The sequence below is a fragment of the Tachypleus tridentatus genome, chromosome 12, assembly GCF_004210375.1.
Source record: "Tachypleus tridentatus isolate NWPU-2018 chromosome 12, ASM421037v1, whole genome shotgun sequence".
Classification (NCBI taxonomy): domain Eukaryota; kingdom Metazoa; phylum Arthropoda; class Merostomata; order Xiphosura; family Limulidae; genus Tachypleus; species Tachypleus tridentatus.
Window position 1 is genome coordinate 119724971 of NC_134836.1, and position 24660 is coordinate 119749630.

The following is a 24660-nucleotide window of genomic DNA, read 5'->3' on the forward strand; positions in this document are numbered from 1 at the left end:
ATGTTCTGGCCATTGTTCAATGTCAAATTGAACTAGAGAGATTGAGACTCTGAAAAGGGAACCACAATTAAAAAGGTGTAATGAATAAATATCAAACACTTAAATGAGATTAAAAAGATTAACGGCCATAAAAAAACTAAAAACTTTATCAAGGTGGACAGTGTCACCATCACCAATAACACTGTCCAATGTTACAGACAAACCCTGGGACAGAACATGTTTAAAATAGTGCCATTGTTGAGAGTTGTAACGATGGCAAGAAAGTAAAACGTGGCTGATAGTGATCTGAGTGTTACACAAACTACACACTGGTGCATCAGTTCCAGATAAAAGAAAACGATGAGTTAAAAAACTGTGACCAATGCATAGCCTAGTGAGAACAACTTCCTCCTTCCGAACCTTACGGAAGCTAGATGGCCAAAGCCCAAAATAGGGTTTTATTTGGAAAAGCTTGTTGTCATGTTGCTCACTTCAAGTGGACTGTCAGCTGGCACGGAGCCAAGCCTTGAATATAGGACCATAGTCCATGTATGGAATAGGCACAGTGGTGATAGTGAGAGAAGATAGATTTAGCTGCTGTGTCTGCAAGCTCGTTCCCGTGAATACCAACATAGCCTGGTATCCAGAAAAACTGGATAGAAATAGATGTTAATGAGAAATGGGCCAGTCGGTTTTGAATATCAGTGAGAACAGGGAGTGAACCAACGTGAAGTGAGTCCAAGGCCAGCAGAGAACTAAGGGAGTCAGTATAAATAGTGCAGTCGGAGTACTGCTTAGCTTCAATATGATCCAGGGCATACAGTTCAGCAGTGAATATAGAAGCTGTAGAGGGGATTCTGCATGCAACCACTGAGCCACAACAAACCATGGCAGAGCCCACAGAATTACCTGATTTGGAACCATCTGTATAAATTAGAATGGAATGATTGTTCAAAAGATGTTCAGTAAATAAAAGACAGTACTTCCAATCGGAAGTATTTTCCTTTTTTCATATAACTTAAAAAAAGGTCACATTTGGGGGCTGTAATAAGCCATTGGGGGACGGGCTGACCAGTGGATTCTGCAATGTTATCCAAGGACAGACCCAATTCATCCAATTTTGCCCGGATGCGAAGGCCAAAAGGAGCAATGGCAGATCGTCTGTTCTGAAAAAGTATGGCCCACCGAGGAAGGAAAACACATACCCAGGTGGGATATTTTGGTAAGGAATGAAGTTTAGAAGCATACAGTAAAGACAGTTGCAAACGGCAGAGGTGCAAAGAAGGTTCGTGAGATTCCATGTATAAGCTCTGAACTGGGGAGGTGCGGAAAGCCGCAGTGCAGAGTCAAAGTTCTTAATGATGAATGGGGTCCAGCATCTTTAAGGCCGAGGGTCTGGCAGAGCCATAGACCATTGATCCATAGTCGAGTTTTGAACGAAAAAGAGCACGATATATCTTTAACATAGAACATCAATCCACTCCCCAACTGGCAGAAGAGAGGACACGGAGGATGTTCAGTGCTCTTGTGCATTTGACCCATAGCTGCTTTAAGTGCGATTGGTATGAAGGCCAGCTTACCGTCAAAGATAAGCCCCAAGAACTTGGTTTCAGGGACCACTGGCAGCGAAACTTCACCAATACGGAGTTCAGGATCAGGGTGAATACCCCCCGTTGGCAGCAAAAGTGCATGCAAAGGGTTTTAGAGAGAGAAAAATTAAAGCCATTCGCTGCAGTCCACTTCAATATATGATTGAGGGCAGTTTGTAGTTGCCGCTCAATATATCTCACGTCTCATGTCAGTCGTCGACATAGAGCCCGTTTACAACAGTGAGAGGAAGTTGTTCAGTGATGGCATTTATCTTTATACTGAAAAGTGTGACACTCAAAACACAGCCCTGAGGGACCCCAAGTTCCTGTACAAAAGAACGGGAAAGTGTCGAACCAACACGAAATTTTTAATAAACATGGGTAAGTGGCCACGTAGCCCATATATATGGAGGTCTCGCAAAATGCCATACCTCCATGTTGTGTCATAAGCCTTCTCAATGTCAAACAATATTGAAACAAGATGTTGGTGTTTGAGAAAGGCTTCTCTGATTGATGTTTCAAGTCGAATTAGGTGGTCCGTGGTGGAGTGCTGTTGTCGGAACCCACACTGGGTGGGTGAGAGAAGGTTGTTTGATTCGAGGAACCAAACAAGACGAGCATTAACCATCCTCTCTAAGGTCTTACAGAGACAGCTCGTCAAAGCAATTGGACAGTAGTTTGAAGGAATCTTGGGATCTTTCCCAGGTTTAGAGAAAGGTAAGATAATAGCCTGGTGCCAGGCATCAGGAACAACATTCTCCTGCCAGATCCGGTTAAAACCAATTAGAAGAATATCAAGAAAAGCAGGAGATAGATAGCACAGCATGTCATAGTGTACATCATCAGGTCCAACAGATGTACTGCCAGACCGATGAAGGGCCATTTTCAGTTCCACCACTGTAAAAGGACAATTATAGTCAAAGAGACAATCAGTTTGAAAGAAAAGAGGTGAACGCTCTGCCCAAGTCTTGATGGCCAAGAAGGTGGAGTAACAAGCAGAATTGCTAGATACCTGGCAAAAGCTTTTACCTAGAGTATCGGCAATGCTCCAGACATCAGCTACCTCTTGGCCATCAGAGAGTAAGATGGAGAGGGGGACAGAATTGTAGTGCCCACTGACCTTTCGAATCCTGTCCCATATGACCTTGGAACTGGTGGTAGAAGATATGCTAGTTGTGAACTTAATCCAAGATTCCTTCTGGCTTTGACGTCTTACCTACCTAGCATGTGCACGGGCCGTTGGAAAGCGATGAGGTTCGAAAGTGTGGGATATCTATGGAAAGTATCCCAGGCCTGTTTTTGAGCCTTCCGTGCCAAGTGGCAAGCAGGATTCCACCATGGACAAAGATATCGTGGAAAACGTGTCAAGGTTTTAGGAATACACTGAGCAGCTGCTTGTATAATACAGTCAGTTACCGCTGCCACACAGTCGTCTATTGATGGCTAATTCACGATGGCAGCTTCAAGTTCTGCGAGAGTAGTGAAAGTGGACCAGTCTGCCTGATCCAGCTTCAACCAGGGCACACGGGTAGGGTGGCATCGACCATGGCCAGTCTCTCTCAAAAGAAAAGGAAAATGATCACTGCCTAGTGGATTATTGTCAACCCTCCATGAAAAGTGGGAAAATAATGAAGGTGAGCAAACCGAGAGATCAACAGTGGTAAAGGACTGACTATGTGCATGAAAATAAGTGGAAGAACCAGTATTGAAAAGAGAAAGATTGTGATCAGAGAGCATACACTCTACAGAGTGACTCCTTCTATCAATAACAGTACTTCCCCAGAAGGGATGATGTCCATTAAAGTCCCCCAGGATTAGAAATAGAGATGGCAACTGTTCAACGAGAGCATCAAGGTCTGATTTATCATATGTCTCTCCAGGGGACAAGTAGAGAGAACAAACAGTGATGGTACGACCCAAGGAAACACGGATGACTACAGCCTCCAAGGGTGTGTTGATTGACAAAGACAGGGTGGGCACATGCTGATGAACCAATAGTGCCACCCCTCCATGTATTCGGCCATCACACAGCCTGTCATTTCTCTACAGAGAAAACTGCCGAATGGTGACTGTATCAGCAGGTTTTAGAAATGTTTCTTGTAAGGAAAGACATACAGGATGGTAGGAAGCAATCAGTGTTTTCATATCATCCAGATTAGAACGTAAACCTCGACAGTTCCATTGTGGCCATTGTTAATGACGGGTAGGCGAAGTGGCTGGAGAACCATTCTGTTTACGACCACATCTTTTTTCCTTACTGTCCTTATTTGGAGGAGGTCTATCGACCTCCATGGATCCTGCCCTCGGTCGATTGGGCAGGTTTTTGTTATTGGAAGGGGAATCCAGTGACTGAGGACGTGAACGAATAATTGTTTTGTCTCTTGTGGTGGGAGAAAAAGATGTATCAGAAGAAATGCCTGTATTTGAAACTGAAGGACGTGGATCTTGAGGTTTATTGGAAGGTATGGGAGGAACAGAGATGGGTGTGGAAGTCGATTCATCAACCTTTTTAACCACGGAGGTCAAAAGGCTTTTCATTTGTTTTGAAAACAGAGAGATCTGTCTGCACTCCCACTGTAGTTGTGGAACGAAGTGCAGCAGCATATGTCCGAGATGGAGTTGTGGACAGCAATTTCCGAGCCTCAGGATAACTTATGTTATGAGTCGTTTCCAAATGCTGCACCTCTTTTTCCTCCAACCATTTTGGGCAAGAACGAAAGTAGGATGGGTGGAAACCATTGCAGTTGACACAATGTGGGTCCATGTGACACTCATAGGCATAGTGGTCCTTGCCATCACAATGAGCAAATGTCAGAGAACCACGACAGGATGTCTTTGAGTAGCTGAACCTCTGACATTGGAAACACCGGAGAGGGTTTGGAATGTATGGCCATACGCTGCAAATTAGATAACCGGCCTTGATGGTGGCAAGTGCAAGTGGTGATGTAAATGTCAAAACAAGGATATTTGTTGGCAGTGTAACTCCATCTTTGAGAGTGGAGATGCACCTCACTGCAGAAACTCCTTGAGTGGAGAGACCAGTGAGAATCTCTGACTCAGGGACGTTCTTCAAATCCCTTTCAACAATAACTCCTCGTGAAGAATTCAAGGTAACATGAGGTGTAACCTCAATAGGTAGATCCCCAATTGCCTTTGAATTCAAGAGGAGTTCACTGTGTTGGGATGTGGATGTTTCAACCAATATGTCTTCAGATCGAAGCTTCTTTACTGACTTTGGAGAGCCAGCAAGTCCCTCTTGTCCCTTCTGAATAAAAAAAGGGGAACATTTGCCCTAAAGGTTTTTCTAAAAGAGAATGTAATATAAGAAAATGAGGTACGTGTGTTACAGATGTTGAAGATTGCTGTTCAGAGTCTTCAAGACGTGGTCGCTTACCTATTGACTGTTTTTTCACTATTTTATTTAAATTTTTTGTTCATAGGATCCATAGGAAAAAAGGAAAATTTCGGTACCCACTCACCCCACCCACCATGGAGCCCTATGAGGGGACGCACTACAATGTCATGCAAGGACATTGCAGAGACACCAGGGTTTTGTGAGCACTATACCCAAACACCAGCATCAGACACAATGTCCACAACACCCATTGAAAACTTCCAACACTGGTACTTGGTTGACTCTAGCCCAAGTGGACTAGCCGATTGACCCAAGGGGGCCCACCTAAAGGCCACCCGTCTACAGGATCCTCTCCTCCCCTTCACGGGTCACCACGCACAGCAAACATGTGGGTGGATGTTTAGATCCCAGAGAAGGCAAACTGAAAGAACAGAACCTTCCCTGGGAGGTTCCCTCACCACGTACAGGAATCCGCACCGAGGGGATTGTCATTTTAACCCCAACACAAATTTGTTTGATGATATGTAAATAATACATATTTACTTTAATTATGTCACACTCTTCTCTTGAGTTAATAACTACGGTAAAATGATTCAAGTGTAGTCCAGCACATACATTATTTACGTTCATTTTTAGTTAACTTTTTATAAACAAACTTACTTGATGACCTTTAAAAAAACATTAATTAAATACTGTTATTTTGTACAAAGTATTGGTGGTTATTGACAAATAACCTACCGAAACCTTAACAAATATTGTTAATATGTGAACACAGAAAGTGAACTTACACTTCGAAACATTTGATGACTTTTTCTTTGCTTTCAGGGCTGCTAGCTCAGCTTCTGTGATGGTCTTCCCTAAAATAACATATATCAAGTTATCAGTAATTCCTGTTCAATAGATATTTCTGTTCATTTTATTCAAATGAAGTGGAAGAGAATGTATGAGAAATAATAAGAGTACAGAACTTTAAGTTAAACTGTTTAGAAACTGTAGAGAGATATGGTCATACAAGATTACATAATAACAGACAATACTGTTTCACAGACAAAAGCATTACAGATCTTACCACCAACAACGACTCTTGCTTCTCCAGTATTCCTGTTGTTCATAGCCCTGAAAATGAACACACAACAGTTCATAAGAACATTAAGTGAATCAAACCTTTCTAATCGAGACTTATATATTCCATGCATCTAACAGATATTTTATAGCATATGTATAGAGACTGGTGACATAGAATATTAGATTAGTACTGGTAGAAACATTTAACATTTTTAATCACCTGAAAACGTTTTGTCAAACTATTCAACAGAACAGAACAGATGGTTTAAAATCCCAGGTTATGATAATTTTGAAAATATGTAATATCACACATCTCACTCCATCTCTTATGAATTAAAGAAACTTTTCTATTTGCTGCACTACTTTAAGAGAACCAATTAACACATTTCTTACGTTATTAACAAAAATCCTTTTTTCTGGTTCATACAGTCTATTTATTTATGGTTTTATACAAAAACCAAAGATGACTTTTGTGTTTTACACTTTGTATTAAAACTTCATAAAGGTTAAAGACCTGTAAAATCTATGTGAAGACTGGTGTTCACTGTAAACAGTTTTAAGTAACAAAGATAATACCACTGAAGTTTTTCTTACATTTTGTCCATGGCCATACCACCACCTCCACGTACACCCATACCACCACTCATTGCAGGATTATGTCCGGCACGAATTGGCTTAGCTGATGAGAGAAAATAATTGTTAATTATAACCGTTTTTAGAATACATATACATGTTAGTGAAATTAAATAATTTGTATTTATGTGAAGTTAAATGAATAAATAAAATCATGAGGAAGGACTGCATTAAAAACAACAAATCTCAACTTATGATTAATTATAACTATAAAATATTAATGCTATAAACCAACACACATTAACATGAAATTTTTTTTCCCACATTAATGTGTTTTGGTTTATGGCTTGAATATTTTATGTTTATAATACACGCACGCACGCACGCACGCACGCACACACACACACACACACATATACATATATATATATGTCCTGATGGCCTAAAGAAATGCTCAGGACACCTGGTACTTTTATGAAATCACCTCACTGGAGTTTGCTATTCCAAGGTACTGTGCTACTCAAAGAATCAACAAACCTATCTGTTCAATACTGCAAACATAAATAGTATTATGTAATGTGTCTAACAAAATACTGGTGTCAGACTTATACTGCTGTAATTTTATTGTTCGTCTGTACACACACACGCAAAAAATATATTCTTCAACAAACAGTTTAGAAAATGTATTCATACCAGGTTGGCAGCAAAATGGGTGGCAACCACCTATTAAAGAAACTTGGAGAAATAAATTGGTGACTATACACTCTGTTTATGTAACTCAAGTGTTGAGAACAGCATTTAAAAAGTCTTCCACATTAATCTTTCAAGTACAGTCATCATCACAGTTCTAGTAGTGTTCCTTTAATAGGCAGTTGCCACATTCCACAGTCACCATGTTATTCATTCAATTGTTTTTCTTGTAATACCATTAGCAACATTTAAATTATTCTAGCTGGTGACGTATTTATCTCTGTGTACCAACAGATGACAAAACAATGAGTAGAAGGTAAAAAAAAAAAATAATAATAATTATGGACAGTTAAGGTGGCTGTGATGAAAAACCACAAGCTTTAAAAGAAAGACTGCAGCTGAACAATGTGTTATTTTACTTTTCATTTTGTTTGTCTAAATTTATATCTTCCTTAAATATTTTGTTAATTAATATATATCACAATTTTATTTTTCCTACATGGCCTTTCCTTGTTAAACTCTTCTGCGAGTCCAGTTAAAATAAACTTTACTCTTACTAATTTGAGCTGCATGACCTCTCTTTGTTAAACTCTTCTGCGAGTCCAGTTAAAATAAACTTTACTCTTACTAATTTGAGCTGCATGACCTCTCTTTATTAAATTCTTCTGACTCCATTTAAAATAAACTACACTTACCAATTTGAGCGGCATGACCTCTCCTTGTTAAACTCTTCTGTGAGTCCAGTTAAAATAAACTACACTTACCAATTTGAGCTGCATGACCTCTCTTTGTTAAACTCTTCTGTGAGTCCAGTTAAAATAAACTACACTTACCAATTTGAGCTGCATGACCTCTCATTATTAAATTCTTCTGACTCCATTTAAAATAAACTACACTTACCAATTTGAGCTGCATGACCTCTCTTTGTTAAACTCTTCTGTGAGTCCAGTTAAAATAAACTACACTTACCAATTTGAGCTGCATGACCTCTCCTTGTTAAACTCTTCTGTGAGTCCAGTCAAAATAAACTACACTTACCAATTTGAGCTGCATGACCTCTCCTTGTTAAACTCTTCTGTGAGTCCAGTTAAAATAAACTACACTTACCAATTTGAGCTGCATGACCTCTCTTTGTTAAACTCTTCTGTGAGTCCAGTCAAAATAAACTACACTTACCAATTTGAGCTGCATGACCTCTCCTTGTTAAACTCTTCTGTGAGTCCAGTCAAAATAAACTACACTTACCAATTTGAGCTGCATGACCTCTCCTTGTTAAACTCTTCTGTGAGTCCAGTTAAAATAAACTACACTTACCAATTTGAGCTGCATGACCTCTCCTTGCTAAGCTCTTCTGTCTGACTGCTTCTTTGATTCTGTCCACCTCAGTCTGATATCTAGAGGATAAACCAGAATACATTTAACACACTTTCAGCTGTACAAGAGAAATTTTCTTAATAACCATAGTATACAGTAAATGTGTGTGTATCCTGTTTGATTGTTGTTTTTGTTTATTTGTTTTAAATCTGGAAGAGACGTAATATGGCTTAAATAGTCATGGCTGAAGAAAGTGTACAATGTATTGACAGCTTATGACACTACAATTCAAGGTTCATCTCCAGTGGTGGTTACAAAGACAGCTTACTACAGAGTTAACATGCAAGCATCAGCCATTCCACTGACACAGATTACAGCCAATAGTAGGCCTAGCAAGTATGAAGTTTCAGCACTATATTCATTTAAAAAGCATAGTACTTCAGATTTGTAAAGGTTTGTTTACATTGTAATATTAAAAACTGTTACACGATGTAGGGCAATTTTTGGAAGGAAACAATTGTGCCATGTGAATGTGATGTTTTCCTGAAGGAATAATTAACAAACCACTGTTTAAAAGCACCAGGAATATCTAAAACTAAAACCACAGAACCTACGTTTTAAGCCCATAAACCAAATATTAAGATACACGAGAATAAATACCTCTTACGATCTTTCATAGCACTCTCCTTAGCATCTTTCAGGGAAGATTCCAAACACTTCACCCTCTCCATAGTTGCACGTAATCTTTTCTCCAACTTAGGTAACTCACATCTCAAGTCAGCATTATCCCGCACGAGCTGATTAAAGAAATGAATGCTAAACTTATTAACCTTTGGGTAAGTTTTAAAGCTACTCCTGTGATACATAGTCAAATAAAGAATCTCATGGATAATTTATGCAGTTGAAAGGTGGAAACGTTTTGAGGCTTCTAAAGTAAACAACCTGAAATTAAGTCATTTTTACTTATGTTTTAAATAAATATAATACTTATTTTGATAAATTTATTTAAAAAGTGATCTATACATATTTAAAAAAAAAAATCCACATTTATTACAAAAAAACATACAATGTCAAATTTTTTAATAATGCAAAACACTGTGATTACCATAACAGTCAGTAACAGTATAAACTGTTATGCAATTGAAAACATAACATGTTTAAAAATAAAAACTGAACAAATTAAACTACCGCTCGTGGGTTGTTGTTTTTTTAACAAGAGGTGATGAGGGTTAAGGACATTATGTCATCAGTGTTTTAAGGCTGTACTAGGTGGCTCATCTATCTCACCTGCTTATGGACTTTGGTTAACTGGTCCAAGTTGTTCTCCAAGAAAACTATCTTCTGTTTCTGAGCGGGACTTCCGCCAGTATCTTCATTCTCGTCTCCAGCAGCAGACTTTTTCACTCGACTCTGGAGGTCTTGAACGAATAATCTACGCAAGTTGTGGAGGGTCTGAAGTTCTTTGGCCTAACAATTAACACAGAGTAACACATGTAAATAAATCTTTAATGGTAAGTTACCTTTGTTTCACCCATGATGATTAAACTTTAACAAAATTTACAGTAATAATATTACAAATAATAACCGTACTCATATAATTAACTAACTATGCTACTAAAATCAGGCGATCGAAATACTCTTCATATCATCAACAACGTCTTATTGGCTTTAAAAAAAAAAAGTACCATAATGATAACTCTTACCAAAACAATATTTTTTGCCTGAGTAACAACCAACATTTGTAGATATTTTACCAGTTAGGAATCATTAGCTGGTGCCATTGTGTTTTAAGTTGTAGAATCCGAGAATTATCTACAACAACATATACATGATACCATGCGAGATAATAAAAAACCTTGTGGGATAAAACTATATTTAGATCTGAAGGATAATTATGCACAAATAAAAGGTCTAAGTATGGGGAATCCCGTAACACTAGCTCTAGTCAACATTTTTATGACGCAGATCGAATCTAAAGTAACAAATTCAGCCTTACACCCACCACTATACTGGTACAGGTATGTTGATGATACAATTGTTGGATTATCATCTACAGAACATATATTTTGTTTATTCAGCCATGTCAACTCAATACCTAACATTAAGTTCAGTTATGACCAGGAAAAAAACTAACCAAATAGCATTTCTCTACCTCAAGATCACTAGAACTGATACACAATTCAAAACAGAAAAATCACCCATACTGGATTATATATACCCTGGGACTCAGCACATGACACAAAACAAAAACTCAAGGTATTAAGAAACCAAATAAACGCAACCACGAAACTATGCTCACCTGATAAAATTAACAATGAAATCAACAAAATGAACACTTCATGAACATCAACAAATTTCCTCCAAAAACCGTGGAAAAAATTATACGCACACACCTAGACAAACAATAAATCTCAAGATACAACAAACAACAGAACCTTACACTGCTGCATACCGTATGTTCCCAATATCAGTGAAAAAACAAACAAACAAGCAACAAAAACAGTAATTGAAGAAAATTTATAACAAAACACAACATTTCAGTAAACACCAAGTTTACTCAAAAACCAGATACAAAACTAAAGTCCTTAATATGTAAAAACTACACTGACAAACACAACACCAACATAATTTATGAAATACAATGCAACAAATGCCGTGACTTCTATGTTGGAGAATCAAGCAGAAATATGGAAACTAGATTCAAAGAACACAAAAAAACACCTTTGCACGTTTGTGAACACTGCAAATCAAATAAAACACAACATAACCATAGAAAACACCCAGATACTAAGTAGGGAAACAAATATAAACAAACACAAAATCAAAGAAGCCCTACTTGTACAGCAAATAAAGCCAAAATTAAACTAATATAAAGGAACACCTTTATACCAATACTAGTTAATAACCTAATATCCACCTGCAACGCCCCCTACAATCCGGTACTCGTTTATACTATCAACCCTAAGTCATGTGTCCATCAACGGTCACATTTAAACTCTCTATCTTGTTTAACCTGAAGATGACATAGGAAAGACAAAACATTGTTCTCTCCTCATCAGTAAAAGTGTTAATACCCATACCAGCCATTCTGAGATACATTTTTATTTCAAGTGGGTTTCTCATCATCCAGAAATGAAGGATAATTAGTTTTGTTGATTTATAAATCTTTGAAAATTACAATAAAAAAATTATAGTTGAGAGGGCGTTACTACACAGCTGTGTTAAGACGCACATGCATTTTGAATATCAAAAAAATTCAGCATTGTCTTTGATACAGAGTTCAAGGTATAAAACTAGTGATTGTATTAATACTTAAGTTATTTTTGCTAAACTACAAAAATCTAAAAGAAAGACAAGCTTCCCAAAAAGACAGGTTTGGCCAATCAGTATGACAACAGACATCAAACAAGTGATAAAAATAACGTGATCACTTACCACAGTCTCTTCTAACCCTTTCAGATCTTGCCGAGCTTGTTCCCGTCGGTCATTGAGTAAACTGCAAATAGATGGAAGTAAAAAGTTAAGCCTAAAACAATAATAAACTTAACATTACATACAAGGATACACCATACTTCTATAATGTTAAGAAATCAGGAAAGCTGCCACAAAGAACAGTATATTTTATCTTATGATACGCTGAGGCAGGATGTTAGGCTAAACTTTCAGGATTATTATTTAACCCTTTCACAACAGATCGCAGGTCAAAGGACATGTCACTGTGTGTTTACTTGCATTCAAAATTTTACTATACTACTATTTTGCAAGTTTTTGTCAGTAAGTCTGGAATCAAACTGCAGATTATAATTCAAATTTTAATATTAAATGATTTAATTTCTTAATTTAAAATGAAATATTAAAATAACATTTAAATATAGGTTTTGGGAGTTACATGGTATGTTGATTGCAGCACTGTTTAAAATTAGATGTTTGTGATGTCAAATTACTAAGTCTGTAGTTCGTATAAATTAGGAACTCAAATTACTAATATTGAAAAGCTAGAATATAAAATAAGAACCCCATATTTTTTTATTTTGCTGAGATATGGCTCATGTACTGAATCAAACACAGTGGCCCCCATTCACTTCTATCCATTTTTGAAAACAGCCTACTTGCTTCAACATATAACATGTGTGTAACCAATCATTCAGCTCAGATTGTCCCCCTAGTGGTTTTTAATCCAGTTTAATCTGTGAAAAGGCTACCCTGTTCTTTTGAATAAAGATTCCAAGAAGGTAGGTTGTGTCTTTAGAGTGCTTCAAGTTTCTTTTTTTTTTTTTTTACATCTAAATGCATCTTAGTTACTAAGTTTAATAAAATATCATGGTATTCTATGGTAATAGTATAGTTATTTAAAACTGTATACATAAAACCTAAAAAAAAATTTGTTTGATATCACCCACGTGTGAAATTTACAAAATATAATAACTGAAATGTAGCTGTACATTACAAAATATAATAACTGAAATGTAGCTGTACATTACAAAATACTAGTGCACCAAAACACAGTCGAGACAGGGAAAACTAAAAGTCAGTTTTATATTATAGGACAGCGTGACATGAGTGCATGTGCACTACATCAAGTTGTGTAATGTAAGCTAGACATGACTTGAAGGTCAGTATAATAACATATAATGTTATGAGACTTAGGCTACTTAGAATCAACATTTGTGTTATAACATGTGGTCATTCTATCTGGTATGAAAAAAACATAATTTATACTTCCCAAGTTTTTTATGACAGTTACGAAGTTGGTTAACTGACAGACCCCCACATTGTTACAGAAAATAACATGAAATATAAAGTCTTACTGAAAACAAAAGTTTGAAATGTATTTAGGAGGTTTAAGAGATTACACATATAACATTTGAGATTTTTGGAACGAAGAATAGTTGTTTTTTATCACAACACAAAATCACTTTGCACTCAGACTAGTAACAGATTCGATATTTTCACAAAGAAATCTTTAATAAAAATATTTCATTAAAAAATTTGATTTTTTGTATGCAAAATAATTGTAATCTTTACTAAAAAGTTACCATATTTTATGAAGATACACGTGCTGTATCAAAAGTTATAGTGTGAATACTTAACATGTGCATACGTGTAGAGGAACCCGTGTATATTACTCCGAGCCTATTGAAAAAAAGGTTATATATCATAAACCTAACATGAGGAACAGGAAAAAATATATTTTATTTTAAAAATTAATTATGAAAACAAAGATTGATTTACAAAAAGAATAAAGAAAGGGTAATATTTGTCAAGACAAAACTTTACTGTAAAACTACTTACGTTAGTTCTTGAAGTTTCTGGCTTTTTTCTTGTTCTTCTTGTTTCAGTTTCTCGTACTCATTATGTAACCTTTCTTGTGCTAAGGACAGCTTCTGGTTTATGCTAAAAGAAGTAAAAGTAACATTATAAGCACTCAAAAACTGTAACAGAAAATACAGGTTTTCACACTACACTTAACATTTGCAAGTAACTATTTCCTACATATCCAACATTAATTTATTTATCTAGGAAGATTCAAGTTAACAACATTTTAGACTAAGAAGTAAATATCTGTTTGTTTGTTCTAAATCTTGCGCAAAGCTACATGAAAGCTATCCGTGCTAGCCATTCCTAATTTAGCAGTGTAAGACAGCTTGTCATCACCACTCACCGCCAATTCTTGAGCAACTCTTTTAACAATGAATAGTGGTATTGACTGACATATTATAATGCCCCCATGGCTGAAAGAATGAGCATGTTTGGTGTGAGCAGATTTTGAACCCGCAACCCTCAGATTACGAGACGAGTACCTTAACCACCTTGGCCAGGCCAGGGCCCAACTAACACTATAGTAATACATACTCTTTCAGTTCATCAATTTGTTCTTGTTTCCCTGAAACTTCATTTCTTAGTGTTGACAGCTGTTTCTGGTGGGCATCTCTGTGTTTCTCTATCTGCTGTTCTAATGCCGTCTTCATCTTCTCAGCACTATCCTTCAACTTTTCTTTTTCCTTCGAAGCCATTATGTGCATTTCCTCTGTAGAAGGAATAAAAAAATATTGTTTCATATATCAATCAATCACAGCAAAGGTATCATTACAGTACGTTTCCGGCCAAAACGTTCCCTTTCTCTTTTTGTCTAAGTTGTATGTTTTCTTCCTACCAAGGATTCTTTGCTTGAGAAAAACAGTTTTACATGTCTGTCTACAAAACCTAGAAATGATGTGCAGTCTTCACATAATTAATTTAAAGGTGATCCTTGGATACGACTGATCATTATGAAGTGAAAACCTATTCATGAAATGCAAGTGCTGAGACTTTCTAACAAATAAATACAACTAACAATGAAAGATATGTAAACTGAATTCTACTTCTTTTAAGGTATCCAATAACAAACTATTATTCAAAAAGATGTTCCTGGTGAAACCAGAAAATGCTGATACACTATGTCTGTAAGTTTTGTTTTGTTTTAGTAGTTTCCTAACACTCACCTGTACAATAAGAACTGTAAAAAAACATTTAATACATGAATACAAGGAACTATATTCCAAGCACAATTCGCAATCAGAGGTGAAATGTTTTGTGCCGATTTTTGATATTCCCTAACAAATGTACACCTATCGTAAAAACATCGTACAAAAATTGACAGTTATTAAACAACATGAATTACCCACCAATCACATCCGCATCTAGAACCCCAAGATTTTGGGCCATGTGGGTATGCTGGAGAAATGAGTTTTCAAGGGCTTCTATAACAATGATTTGAAATCCCCTTGAAAATTGCATGTAGGGAGGAGAGGATCTCCCCGAGTACCTCACTAATACTGATCTGACAAAACTCACACGGATCTAACTATTAATGTACAAAGTCAACCAAGTTTTTAAACTTATTTCACTGTCAAACTGTTTAAACGACAACTATAATTTCTTGCAAGGAATGAGGTTCCACAATGAGTTCAATAAAACTATACCATGTATCACTTTCAAGTTTCTTTTATTTCTGTGGGGAGATCCACAGAACAGATTTTCTACAAATAATAAATAAAATAAAAATGCTGAATGTAAACAGTTACGTTGAAAAAAGCCATGACATTGTTTGAAAAATAAAAATGTAGTAAGATCATTCTTAACAAGTTCTTTAACAAAATGAAAACCCCACAAGAACTGTTTGAATAATATGAAGGTACAATAAATTTTGGAAAACATAGGTGGCAGAAACAGATGGTAGGGGGGATGTTTTTTTGGTTTTTTTTGCAAAATAGTAAAATGTTTCTCTTCAAGAAATAAAAAAACTCTAAAGTGTAAAATATAATAAAGTTGGTAATGACTAAAAATATAAAGTAGGTTGTAGCTTCCAGCATTCTTTCTGGCTCAAATTAAGTTTGCATTCTTTTTCTTTCTTTCTTTTTAATGAGTGGAAGCCCTTTGTTAATTAAAAGTGTTTCTACCACCTATGTTAGAATACCTAATTACGCTACAATCAGAACCCCACCGGCTGCTTTCAGTTTAGCACACTCTTCATTCAGTTGGTCGACAGCTTCCTCCAGGGTTCTCCTTCTGTTTTCTATGTCTCGCATAGATTGTTGAAGAGACTTCACCTTGGCTTCATACTAAACAGAAAATGCATTTTAATAACACAGACCAATATTAGTTAATTTCAGGGGAGGAAAGAATTAGAAGTTTCTAAGATTTTGTTGTTCTCTATTGGGTGTATTTTATGTGAACTATTTCAAAGTGAGATGAAAACACACACATACATATTTCATGATATTAGTTCTGTAACTGTAATGGTGATTCCAATACAGCAATGCTCAATAAGCCTTCCATTTTTCAGCTTTCAACACAAATCGCTTAACTAGAAAATTAAAACAAGGTCTTTCTCTTAACCAGAGATAAAATCTTTGTGTTTTTTTTGGGTGGCAGACCAGGGATTGTTGCTTGAAAGTGTTGTATACATTGTTAGAAAGTTCAAAATCTGTTGTGTCCAAAGATACAATCAATATAATAGTGTCATATTTTTGATTCTCAAATGAAACTGTGGAATCTTTCTTCACTGATTGTTTAAAATCAGACACCTTGACCCTGACCTTTTGGTCTGGCTGAAGGCTACCACTACTACTGTCCTTGTCAGGTTGTAAGTTGAACATGTTGGAATCTTACACGTGCATGCAACAGAGGGAATAATGAAGATTTATAACAATGTATTGAGGATAAACAAACTTCCAGTCACGGTCAGCAAGACTTACAGTTATCTGTTGAAGATCTTACCTGAGAAACAGATGCAATGATAGACAAACTACTGTCAGTATTAAAGTATGGGTTTCTCCTGACCATATGGTCAGTCATAACCTGGTCAATATTCGTCTAATTGGGAAAAGTGTAAATTTTTATTACTATATATAATTTTATGCTACACCCTGTACCAGTTTTTCAGACATTAAACAAATTATAAGACTTGTTACATCCAACTCCTGTCTCTAGTTGATGAAAAGATCTTATATTAACATACAGTAAATATTAAATATTATTTTACAGATTCAGAAACTACACATAAAGATAACATTATCATAAAAATAATACTAAGTAGAACTCAACCATATTTAATATACACAAGTTTTACAAATAATATACAACAATAACTATTCAACCTTAGAACTGACAACTTTATAATAGTTTTCACAAAAAACAGCCAGGTACGTTTTGTGTGTTAGAGAACTTATTTTACGCAGTAAATCAGTTACTACACTCATCTGACTGATCAGTAACCAGCTTGTACTTTGTTTCTCCAACTATTTTACACAGTAAATCAGTTACAACACTCACCTGACTAATCAGTAAACGGCACTCTACCAGTTCCTTCTCATTGGCTTCAATCTTTTTATTACAGTCTGACTGGAAAGTCTCCAACTGACCACAGCGCTTTTAAGAGAAACCACAACAAACAATTATGCTTCTATATAAGGAATACTAATTTTGTCTGTATGTCATAGATGTTGTATCCTAAATATAATATATTTAAACCAAAATCAGTAGTATCTATGTCTTAGTTCAATTCCCAGTTTTATAAGTTCTGTTTGGTTATTATATTGTTCAGTTATTGGTGTAAAAGAAACAGAAAGAAAACCTGAAAACCTACGAAAGATAAACAGGATATAATATGACAACTGTTTCTCTTGTTTGACTTAGTTTAAAAATCTAAGAACATTTTTGTGTGCTGTTAATAGAACAGAAGACATTTTTCTTTTAAGCATAATAATTACCATACAACATCTCAACTTTAAGAATGTCATATTCTCCTGTATAATGTTTTAAGATTTCTCTATACTAACCTTCAGAAACTTTAACAGTGTTATCTACTTAAATAAATGAACAGAAATGTTCTTCAAAATATTAAACTATAAAGAGTTAAAAGCTTGACATATCCTTCATTTTAGAGCCATTTTTGGAAGCAAGACTAATTGTGATTGTGGCCAAATATACCACTTACAGCAAGAATATCTTAAACAATAAATTGATGGATTCTTGTTATTGTGAGTATGAATATAAATATGAAATCAACTATGTTTGTTACTACAATAAATTTTAATTCTGTTCCAAATTAGGTAGTGTGCTTTTATCAATAGTCAAGAATAATTATTAATACTGTCCAAGACTAAAGCAAACAAATGTAAATATTGAAAATGTAACTCAAGAAGACTGGAATGGATATTAAAACTGTTTTAAAAATGGAGAACAATGTTTTGACCTTCTTAGGTCATCTACAGATTTAAAAAACCTGTTAACTTGAAGATGACCTAGGAAGATCAAAAGGTCGTTCTCCACTTTATTTTTAAAACAGTGTTAATACCCATACCAGCCTTCTTGAGTTACATTTTTTACTTCAAGTGGGTTTCTCGTCATCATGAAACAAACATTAAGTACAAACTGAAAATTAAAAACAACAACACTTTAGGTAGATGTTTAGAAATTTATTGAAGAATAAAAAACTGACATGTAGCTATCCATCCCACCCTGAAAGCTTCTTACCTGAGCTAACGCCTTCACCTCAGACTTCATCTTACTAATATACAAACGTGCAACTGTAAACTCTTCTTCAAGTTTTACATTTACATCTGTTGTAGGCTGTCAAGAACAAACATTACAATAATATTAATACATCAGTAACCATACTAATAAAACAGGCATCCGGACATCTACAATTAGTTTTATCATAATAATACCAGTGATAACAATTTTTTTCACATAGGCTTTTTTAATTTTAATCCTAAGTGGAACTTACTACCTTGACTTGTAAAATAATAAACCTAAGCCTTCAGTTGAACAAGTGAAAATTTAAATACATTACAATGGATCTACCCAGTTCAAACGTTTAAATTAAAATTTTTATATAACGTCTTCAACCACTTGCATTTCTACACATACAGAGAAACTACGAACAAATGAAACAAAGAATATGGTAACTTTTAAAGTATTGTTGATGATCCAAAAGTGTCAAAAAACAGCTCTGAATATTAGAGAATCTGCCATTTAACTCATACTTGAAGTTAGATTATAAAACCTATTCTATTGTTCTTCAGCTAGTGGTTGACAGACATTTTTCAGTAAACAATTATTAACAAACTAAGATTTTGACTGAATTTTGTTTACACTTTGAACACCCTAATAACTTAATGAAGTTTAATTTCATTACCAATGATTATTATATATTCTGCATTTATACTGGAGACATTAAAATACCACAGTTAACTGATGCCAAAGTGGCATAACCAACGACTGTTGAATTAAAGTCACCCATGTTAATAATAAAAAAGCGTATTTTCACAATGTGCTTTCACGGGATTATTAAATTGAAATTATAAACAAGGTTTTAAAAGAGTTTACTAATCAGTAGGTAATTCATAGTTTTTCAGTTGTAGATCTTTCTTACAAACTTACGTATAACAGTAACAATAGTTAATGTTTACTTTCAAGATATAACAATACTGAAAAGATATAAACAAATATTGTACAAATAATTTTACTATAATGTCTCTAGTAACAATAAAAAGTGCAACACAACTCTTACAAAGTAAGTAATCATTGTATTAACTCTACACAAAACCCATGAACCTGGATATTTTTTAACCCCTTTTGGGAATAAAACGTCTTTTTTCTTTCACTTTTTTTCATTGTTACATGTTTAAATCATGTTGTAATACTTAAAAATTACAACTAGAAGTTTCAGAATAATATTTTAGCAAACATCACACAAGACCAGTAGTTATGGTAGAAAGATTTCTTAACACTCAGTTAATTTCTGTATCTGTTGAATGTTTATAAATAACTACTTAAGTTCAAGTTCGTTACTTTCATGTCTGCAGCATTTCCACCAATAACAGTCCCAATCTCTCCAAGGTCCTTCAGTAAGTTCGTTAACATTTCAGTAATTCTCTTCCTCTGGTGAACATTTTGGTCCTTTTGTTGCTGCAGATCATTCTGAGTTGTGTTTAGGTGAGACTAAACAGAAATTAAAAATTCATGATTTAGAATGATATATCTAAAGCTTGATGGTATATTTATATAAGTAGTAAATCTGGAGGTTCAAGAACAGATTTATAATTTACTATAATCACATAATTCATGATACTTGTATCATCTTTATGTTACTCCCAATTTTTACTTAAAATAACTGTGTCAAATTTATGATTTTTTAAAAATTAATTCATCAAACCCTAATTTTATTTTATATCAGCAGAAGTCTTCCACCAATTTTTTAATCACATCTGACAGTTATAAACATTCCAAGATCATCTGACAGAGAAAGAATTTCAAATACGTACCAGATTATAAAATAAATATGGCTACAGATTCTAGCTCAATACCAACCCTGAATCGTAACCTTACTCAAAGCTACACAGAACAACACAGATTTGAGTTCGATATCAACCCTAAATCATAACCTTACTCAACACTACACAGAACAACACAGATTCTAGCTCGATATTAACCCTGAATCGTAACCTTACTCAACACTACACAGAACAACACAGATTCTAGCTCGATATTAACCCTGAATCGTAACCTTACTCAACACTACAGAGAACAACACAGATTCTAGCTCGATATTAACCCTGAATCGTAACCTTACTCAACACTACAGAGAACAACACAGATTCTAGCTCGATATTAACCCTGAATCGTAACCTTACTCAACACTACAGAGAACAACACAGATTCTAGCTCGATATTAACCCTGAATCGTAACCTTACTCAACACTACAGAGAACAACACAGATTCTAGCTCGATATCAACCCTGAATCGTAACCTTACTCAACACTACACAGAACAACACAGATTCTAGCTCGATATTAACCCTGAATCGTAACCTTACTCAACACTACACAGAACAACACAGATTCTAGCTCGATATTAACCCTGAATCGTAACCTTACTCAACACTACACAGAACAACACAGATTCTAGCTCGATATTAACCCTGAATCGTAACCTTACTCAACACTACACAGAACAACACAGATTCTAGCTTGATATTAACCCTGAATCGTAACCTTACTCAACACTACACAGAACAACACAGATTCTAGCTCGATATTAACCCTGAATCGTAACCTTACTCAACACTACAGAGAACAACACAGATTCTAGCTCGATATTAACCCTGAATCGTAACCTTACTCAACACTACACAGAACAACACAGATTCTAGCTTGATATTAACCCTGAATCGTAACCTTACTCAACACTACACAGAACAACACAGATTCTAGCTTGATATTAACCCTGAATCGTAACCTTACTCAACACTACAGAGAACAACACAGATTCTAGCTTGATATTAACCCTGAATCGTAACCTTACTCAACACTACACAGAACAACACAGATTCTAGCTTGATATTAACCCTGAATCGTAACCTTACTCAACACTACAGAGAACAACACAGATTCTAGCTCGATATTAACCCTGAATCGTAACCTTACTCAACACTACACAGAACAACACAGATTCTAGCTTGATATTAACCCTGAATCGTAACCTTACTCAACACTACAGAGAACAACACAGATTCTAGCTTGATATTAACCCTGAATCGTAACCTTACTCAACACTACAGAGAACAACACAGATTCTAGCTCGATATTAACCCTGAATTGTAACCTTACTCAACACTACAGAGAACAACACAGATTCTAGCTCGATATTAACCCTGAATCGTAACCTTACTCAACACTACACAGAACAACACAGATTCTAGCTCGATATTAACCCTGAATCGTAACCTTACTCAACACGTTCTTGTCCACCACTTTACAATGAAACTTACCAGTTTTTCATTTAATTCTTCACTAAGACTCTCGTACTCTCTGTTCTTTGTTTCAACCTCCTGTGATTTTTGGTCGTAGTTCACAGCCAGCTCCTCCAGAGCTTGAAGGACCTCTTTTACCTCTTCCTTGGCAGATTCATTTTCCTGTTGCAGCTTGTTCATTTCCTGCTGAAGGTTCTCGTAATCTCGACGAGTGGTCATAATCAACTGCAGAAATAACAGTTATAGGTGGGTTAAAGTTTTCGTAAACACTTCTCATGTGCAAGCCTGTTTATTAATGTATTGCTAAGTAAAGTGTAAACTCATTAACTGATGTGTAAATCTATTATTTACATTGTTATAAAGTTAAAGTAATACATAATTCGATTAAAAACATTAAGTTTGAAATAAAACACAAAATAGATATTTCTGAAAACATCTTAAACAATTTAATCTTTAATAATGGTAATTTATATATTGGCCACAAAACGTATTACTGGATTTATTAATTAAGAAACACTACAAGAATTTAAGTCTGTATGAAAACAGTGAACAGCTTTGTATAGAATATTTACTATCTGGACATTTACCCTAAATAACAACCTTTTTTTTAAATCTAGAAGCATGCTATTAAGAGCTGTGAACACCGAGATAAAAAGAATTACTGTCTCTTTAAATTTGACTTTTCATTAACTGGTTACAGTAGAACCTGGATGTTTTATTATCTGGTTAAAGTACGATCTCAGCTTTTCCTCACCCGATCAGAGTTCAACCTGAGCTTCTCATTGCTTTGTTAAAGTAAAATATATTCATACCTCTCCCTGCTCTAACATCTGTTCCTTGAAAGACTCAATCAGCTGACTCTGGCGATCTATTTCATCATCTTTCTCATCCATTTGTGCATACAGGCGGGCCCTCTCCTCTTCAAACTTAGCTCTTTCCTCATTGGTCATTGGTTCAGCAGACACCTGAGGTGCTAGATTTGGTAAACTGACCACAGAAGATGATTCTGAGAGACTCAAAGTGCTGGTCTCCAAGTCTTTACTAGACAGTTGTTCATCTTGAGGCACCGATTCACCTGAACAAAAGATAACATTTGTTAATTCATGAAGGACTCCTACAGTTCTGTGAACATTCTAAGTGCTGTTGCTGTTCAGTTTCTCTACCTTGTTTTAATTAAGACACTTCTACCCATAACTTCACAGCACCCCTAGAAGAAAACTACAGCACCCTAGTTGAGAAACATGAATTAGCTGAACACAGTTCTGCTTGTATACATTTGTTCATGAACAGAGTTCACCAACATAAAATAAATACCCTACAAAAGCAATGATCAAACTTTGTTACTTTTATGAAAACTCCAATAAACTAGAAATATTAAGAATTATTGTAGAACACAACTGACAATTTATATCAAAATTAAGTCCTTTTACTGTCAACACCACTCAGCTTAATTAGTCGAATGTCTTTATCAACATTTTGCCAATTTTCGATGTCAAAGATGCTCAGTTTATTAACAACTTGAGCTTTTCCTAAGTCAAAAGACTGTTTCTCTAGTAAGGATTTGTTTAAAATATTTCTTGAAGACTTTGCGTAACCTTCTATTTAAGATACATTTAAGACTCTAATTTGTTGATAGTTTATTTTAATCTTAAGAGGCTATTAGTTTTAAATTTATTTCATAACACCACTTACATTAATCCATTTCAGATATTTATCCCTCCTTTACTGATGACGTTTTATCACTATGTCACTCTCTTAATATAAAACATTATTCAGAAGTATGAATTAACTATTGTTCTTGTATTCGTTACTCAAATTATCACTTCAATCATACATTTGTTTTTATTTCTCTAGTGTTGTCCTTATTCAAACAACACTTATGTTTGTCTTTAAAGAAAACCCATCTACAGCCAACATTATTTCTCTCACAGAATAACTACAACTAACAAACTAACCATTTCTCTCACAGTATAACAGCCCCTAGCAAATTAACCATTTCTTTCATAATACAATAATTGCTAGCAATTAACCATTTCTTTCATAATACAATAATTGTTAGCAATTAACCATTTCTTTCATAATACAATAATTGTTAGCAATTAACCATTTCTCTCACAGTACAATAACCACTACCACACTAACCATTTCTCTCACAGTACAATAACCACTACCACACTAACCATTTCTCTCACAGTACAATAACCACTACCACACTAACTGTTTCTCTCACAGTATAATAACCACTAGCAAACTAACCATTTCTCTCACAGTACAATAACCACTAGCACACTAACAGTTTCTCTCACAGTATAATAACCACTAGCAAACTAACCATTTCTCTCACAGTATAATAACCACTAGCACACTAACAGTTTCTCTCACAGTACAATAACCACTAGCACACTAACCGTTTCTCTCACAGTACAATAACCACTACCACACTAACCATTTCTCTCACAGTACAATAACCACTACCACACTAACCGTTTCTCTCACAGTACAATAACCACTAGCACACTAACCGTTTCTCTCACAGTACAATAACCACTAGCACACTAACCGTTTCTCTCACAGTACAATAACCACTAGCACACTAACCATTTCTCTCACAGTACAATAACCACTACCACACTAACAATTTCTCTCACAGTATAATAACCACTAGCAAACTAACCATTTCTCTCACAGTATAATAACCACTAGCACACTAACAGTTTCTCTCACAGTACAATAACCACTACCACACTAACCATTTCTCTCACAGTACAATAACCACTACCACACTAACCATTTCTCT

General features: G+C 35.3%; 1 protein-coding gene across 1 annotated transcript in view; it reads right to left on the bottom strand.

Moving 5' to 3' along the window:
* Positions 1-24660, bottom strand: part of LOC143234511 (kinesin heavy chain-like) — a 367254-nt gene that overhangs the window by 3753 nt on the left and 338841 nt on the right. Inside the window, exons 12-26 of the mRNA XM_076471920.1 lie at positions 22676-22938; positions 21882-22088; positions 19903-20052; positions 18583-18678; positions 17380-17475; positions 16049-16166; positions 14419-14593; positions 13858-13959; positions 12001-12061; positions 9853-10032; positions 9226-9362; positions 8566-8645; positions 6583-6667; positions 5993-6039; positions 5712-5780 (exon numbers count right to left, since the gene is read on the bottom strand). Coding sequence (XP_076328035.1) covers positions 5712-5780; positions 5993-6039; positions 6583-6667; positions 8566-8645; positions 9226-9362; positions 9853-10032; positions 12001-12061; positions 13858-13959; positions 14419-14593; positions 16049-16166; positions 17380-17475; positions 18583-18678; positions 19903-20052; positions 21882-22088; positions 22676-22938 — 1866 coding nt within the window. The remainder of the gene's footprint in view (positions 1-5711; positions 5781-5992; positions 6040-6582; positions 6668-8565; positions 8646-9225; positions 9363-9852; positions 10033-12000; positions 12062-13857; positions 13960-14418; positions 14594-16048; positions 16167-17379; positions 17476-18582; positions 18679-19902; positions 20053-21881; positions 22089-22675; positions 22939-24660) is intronic.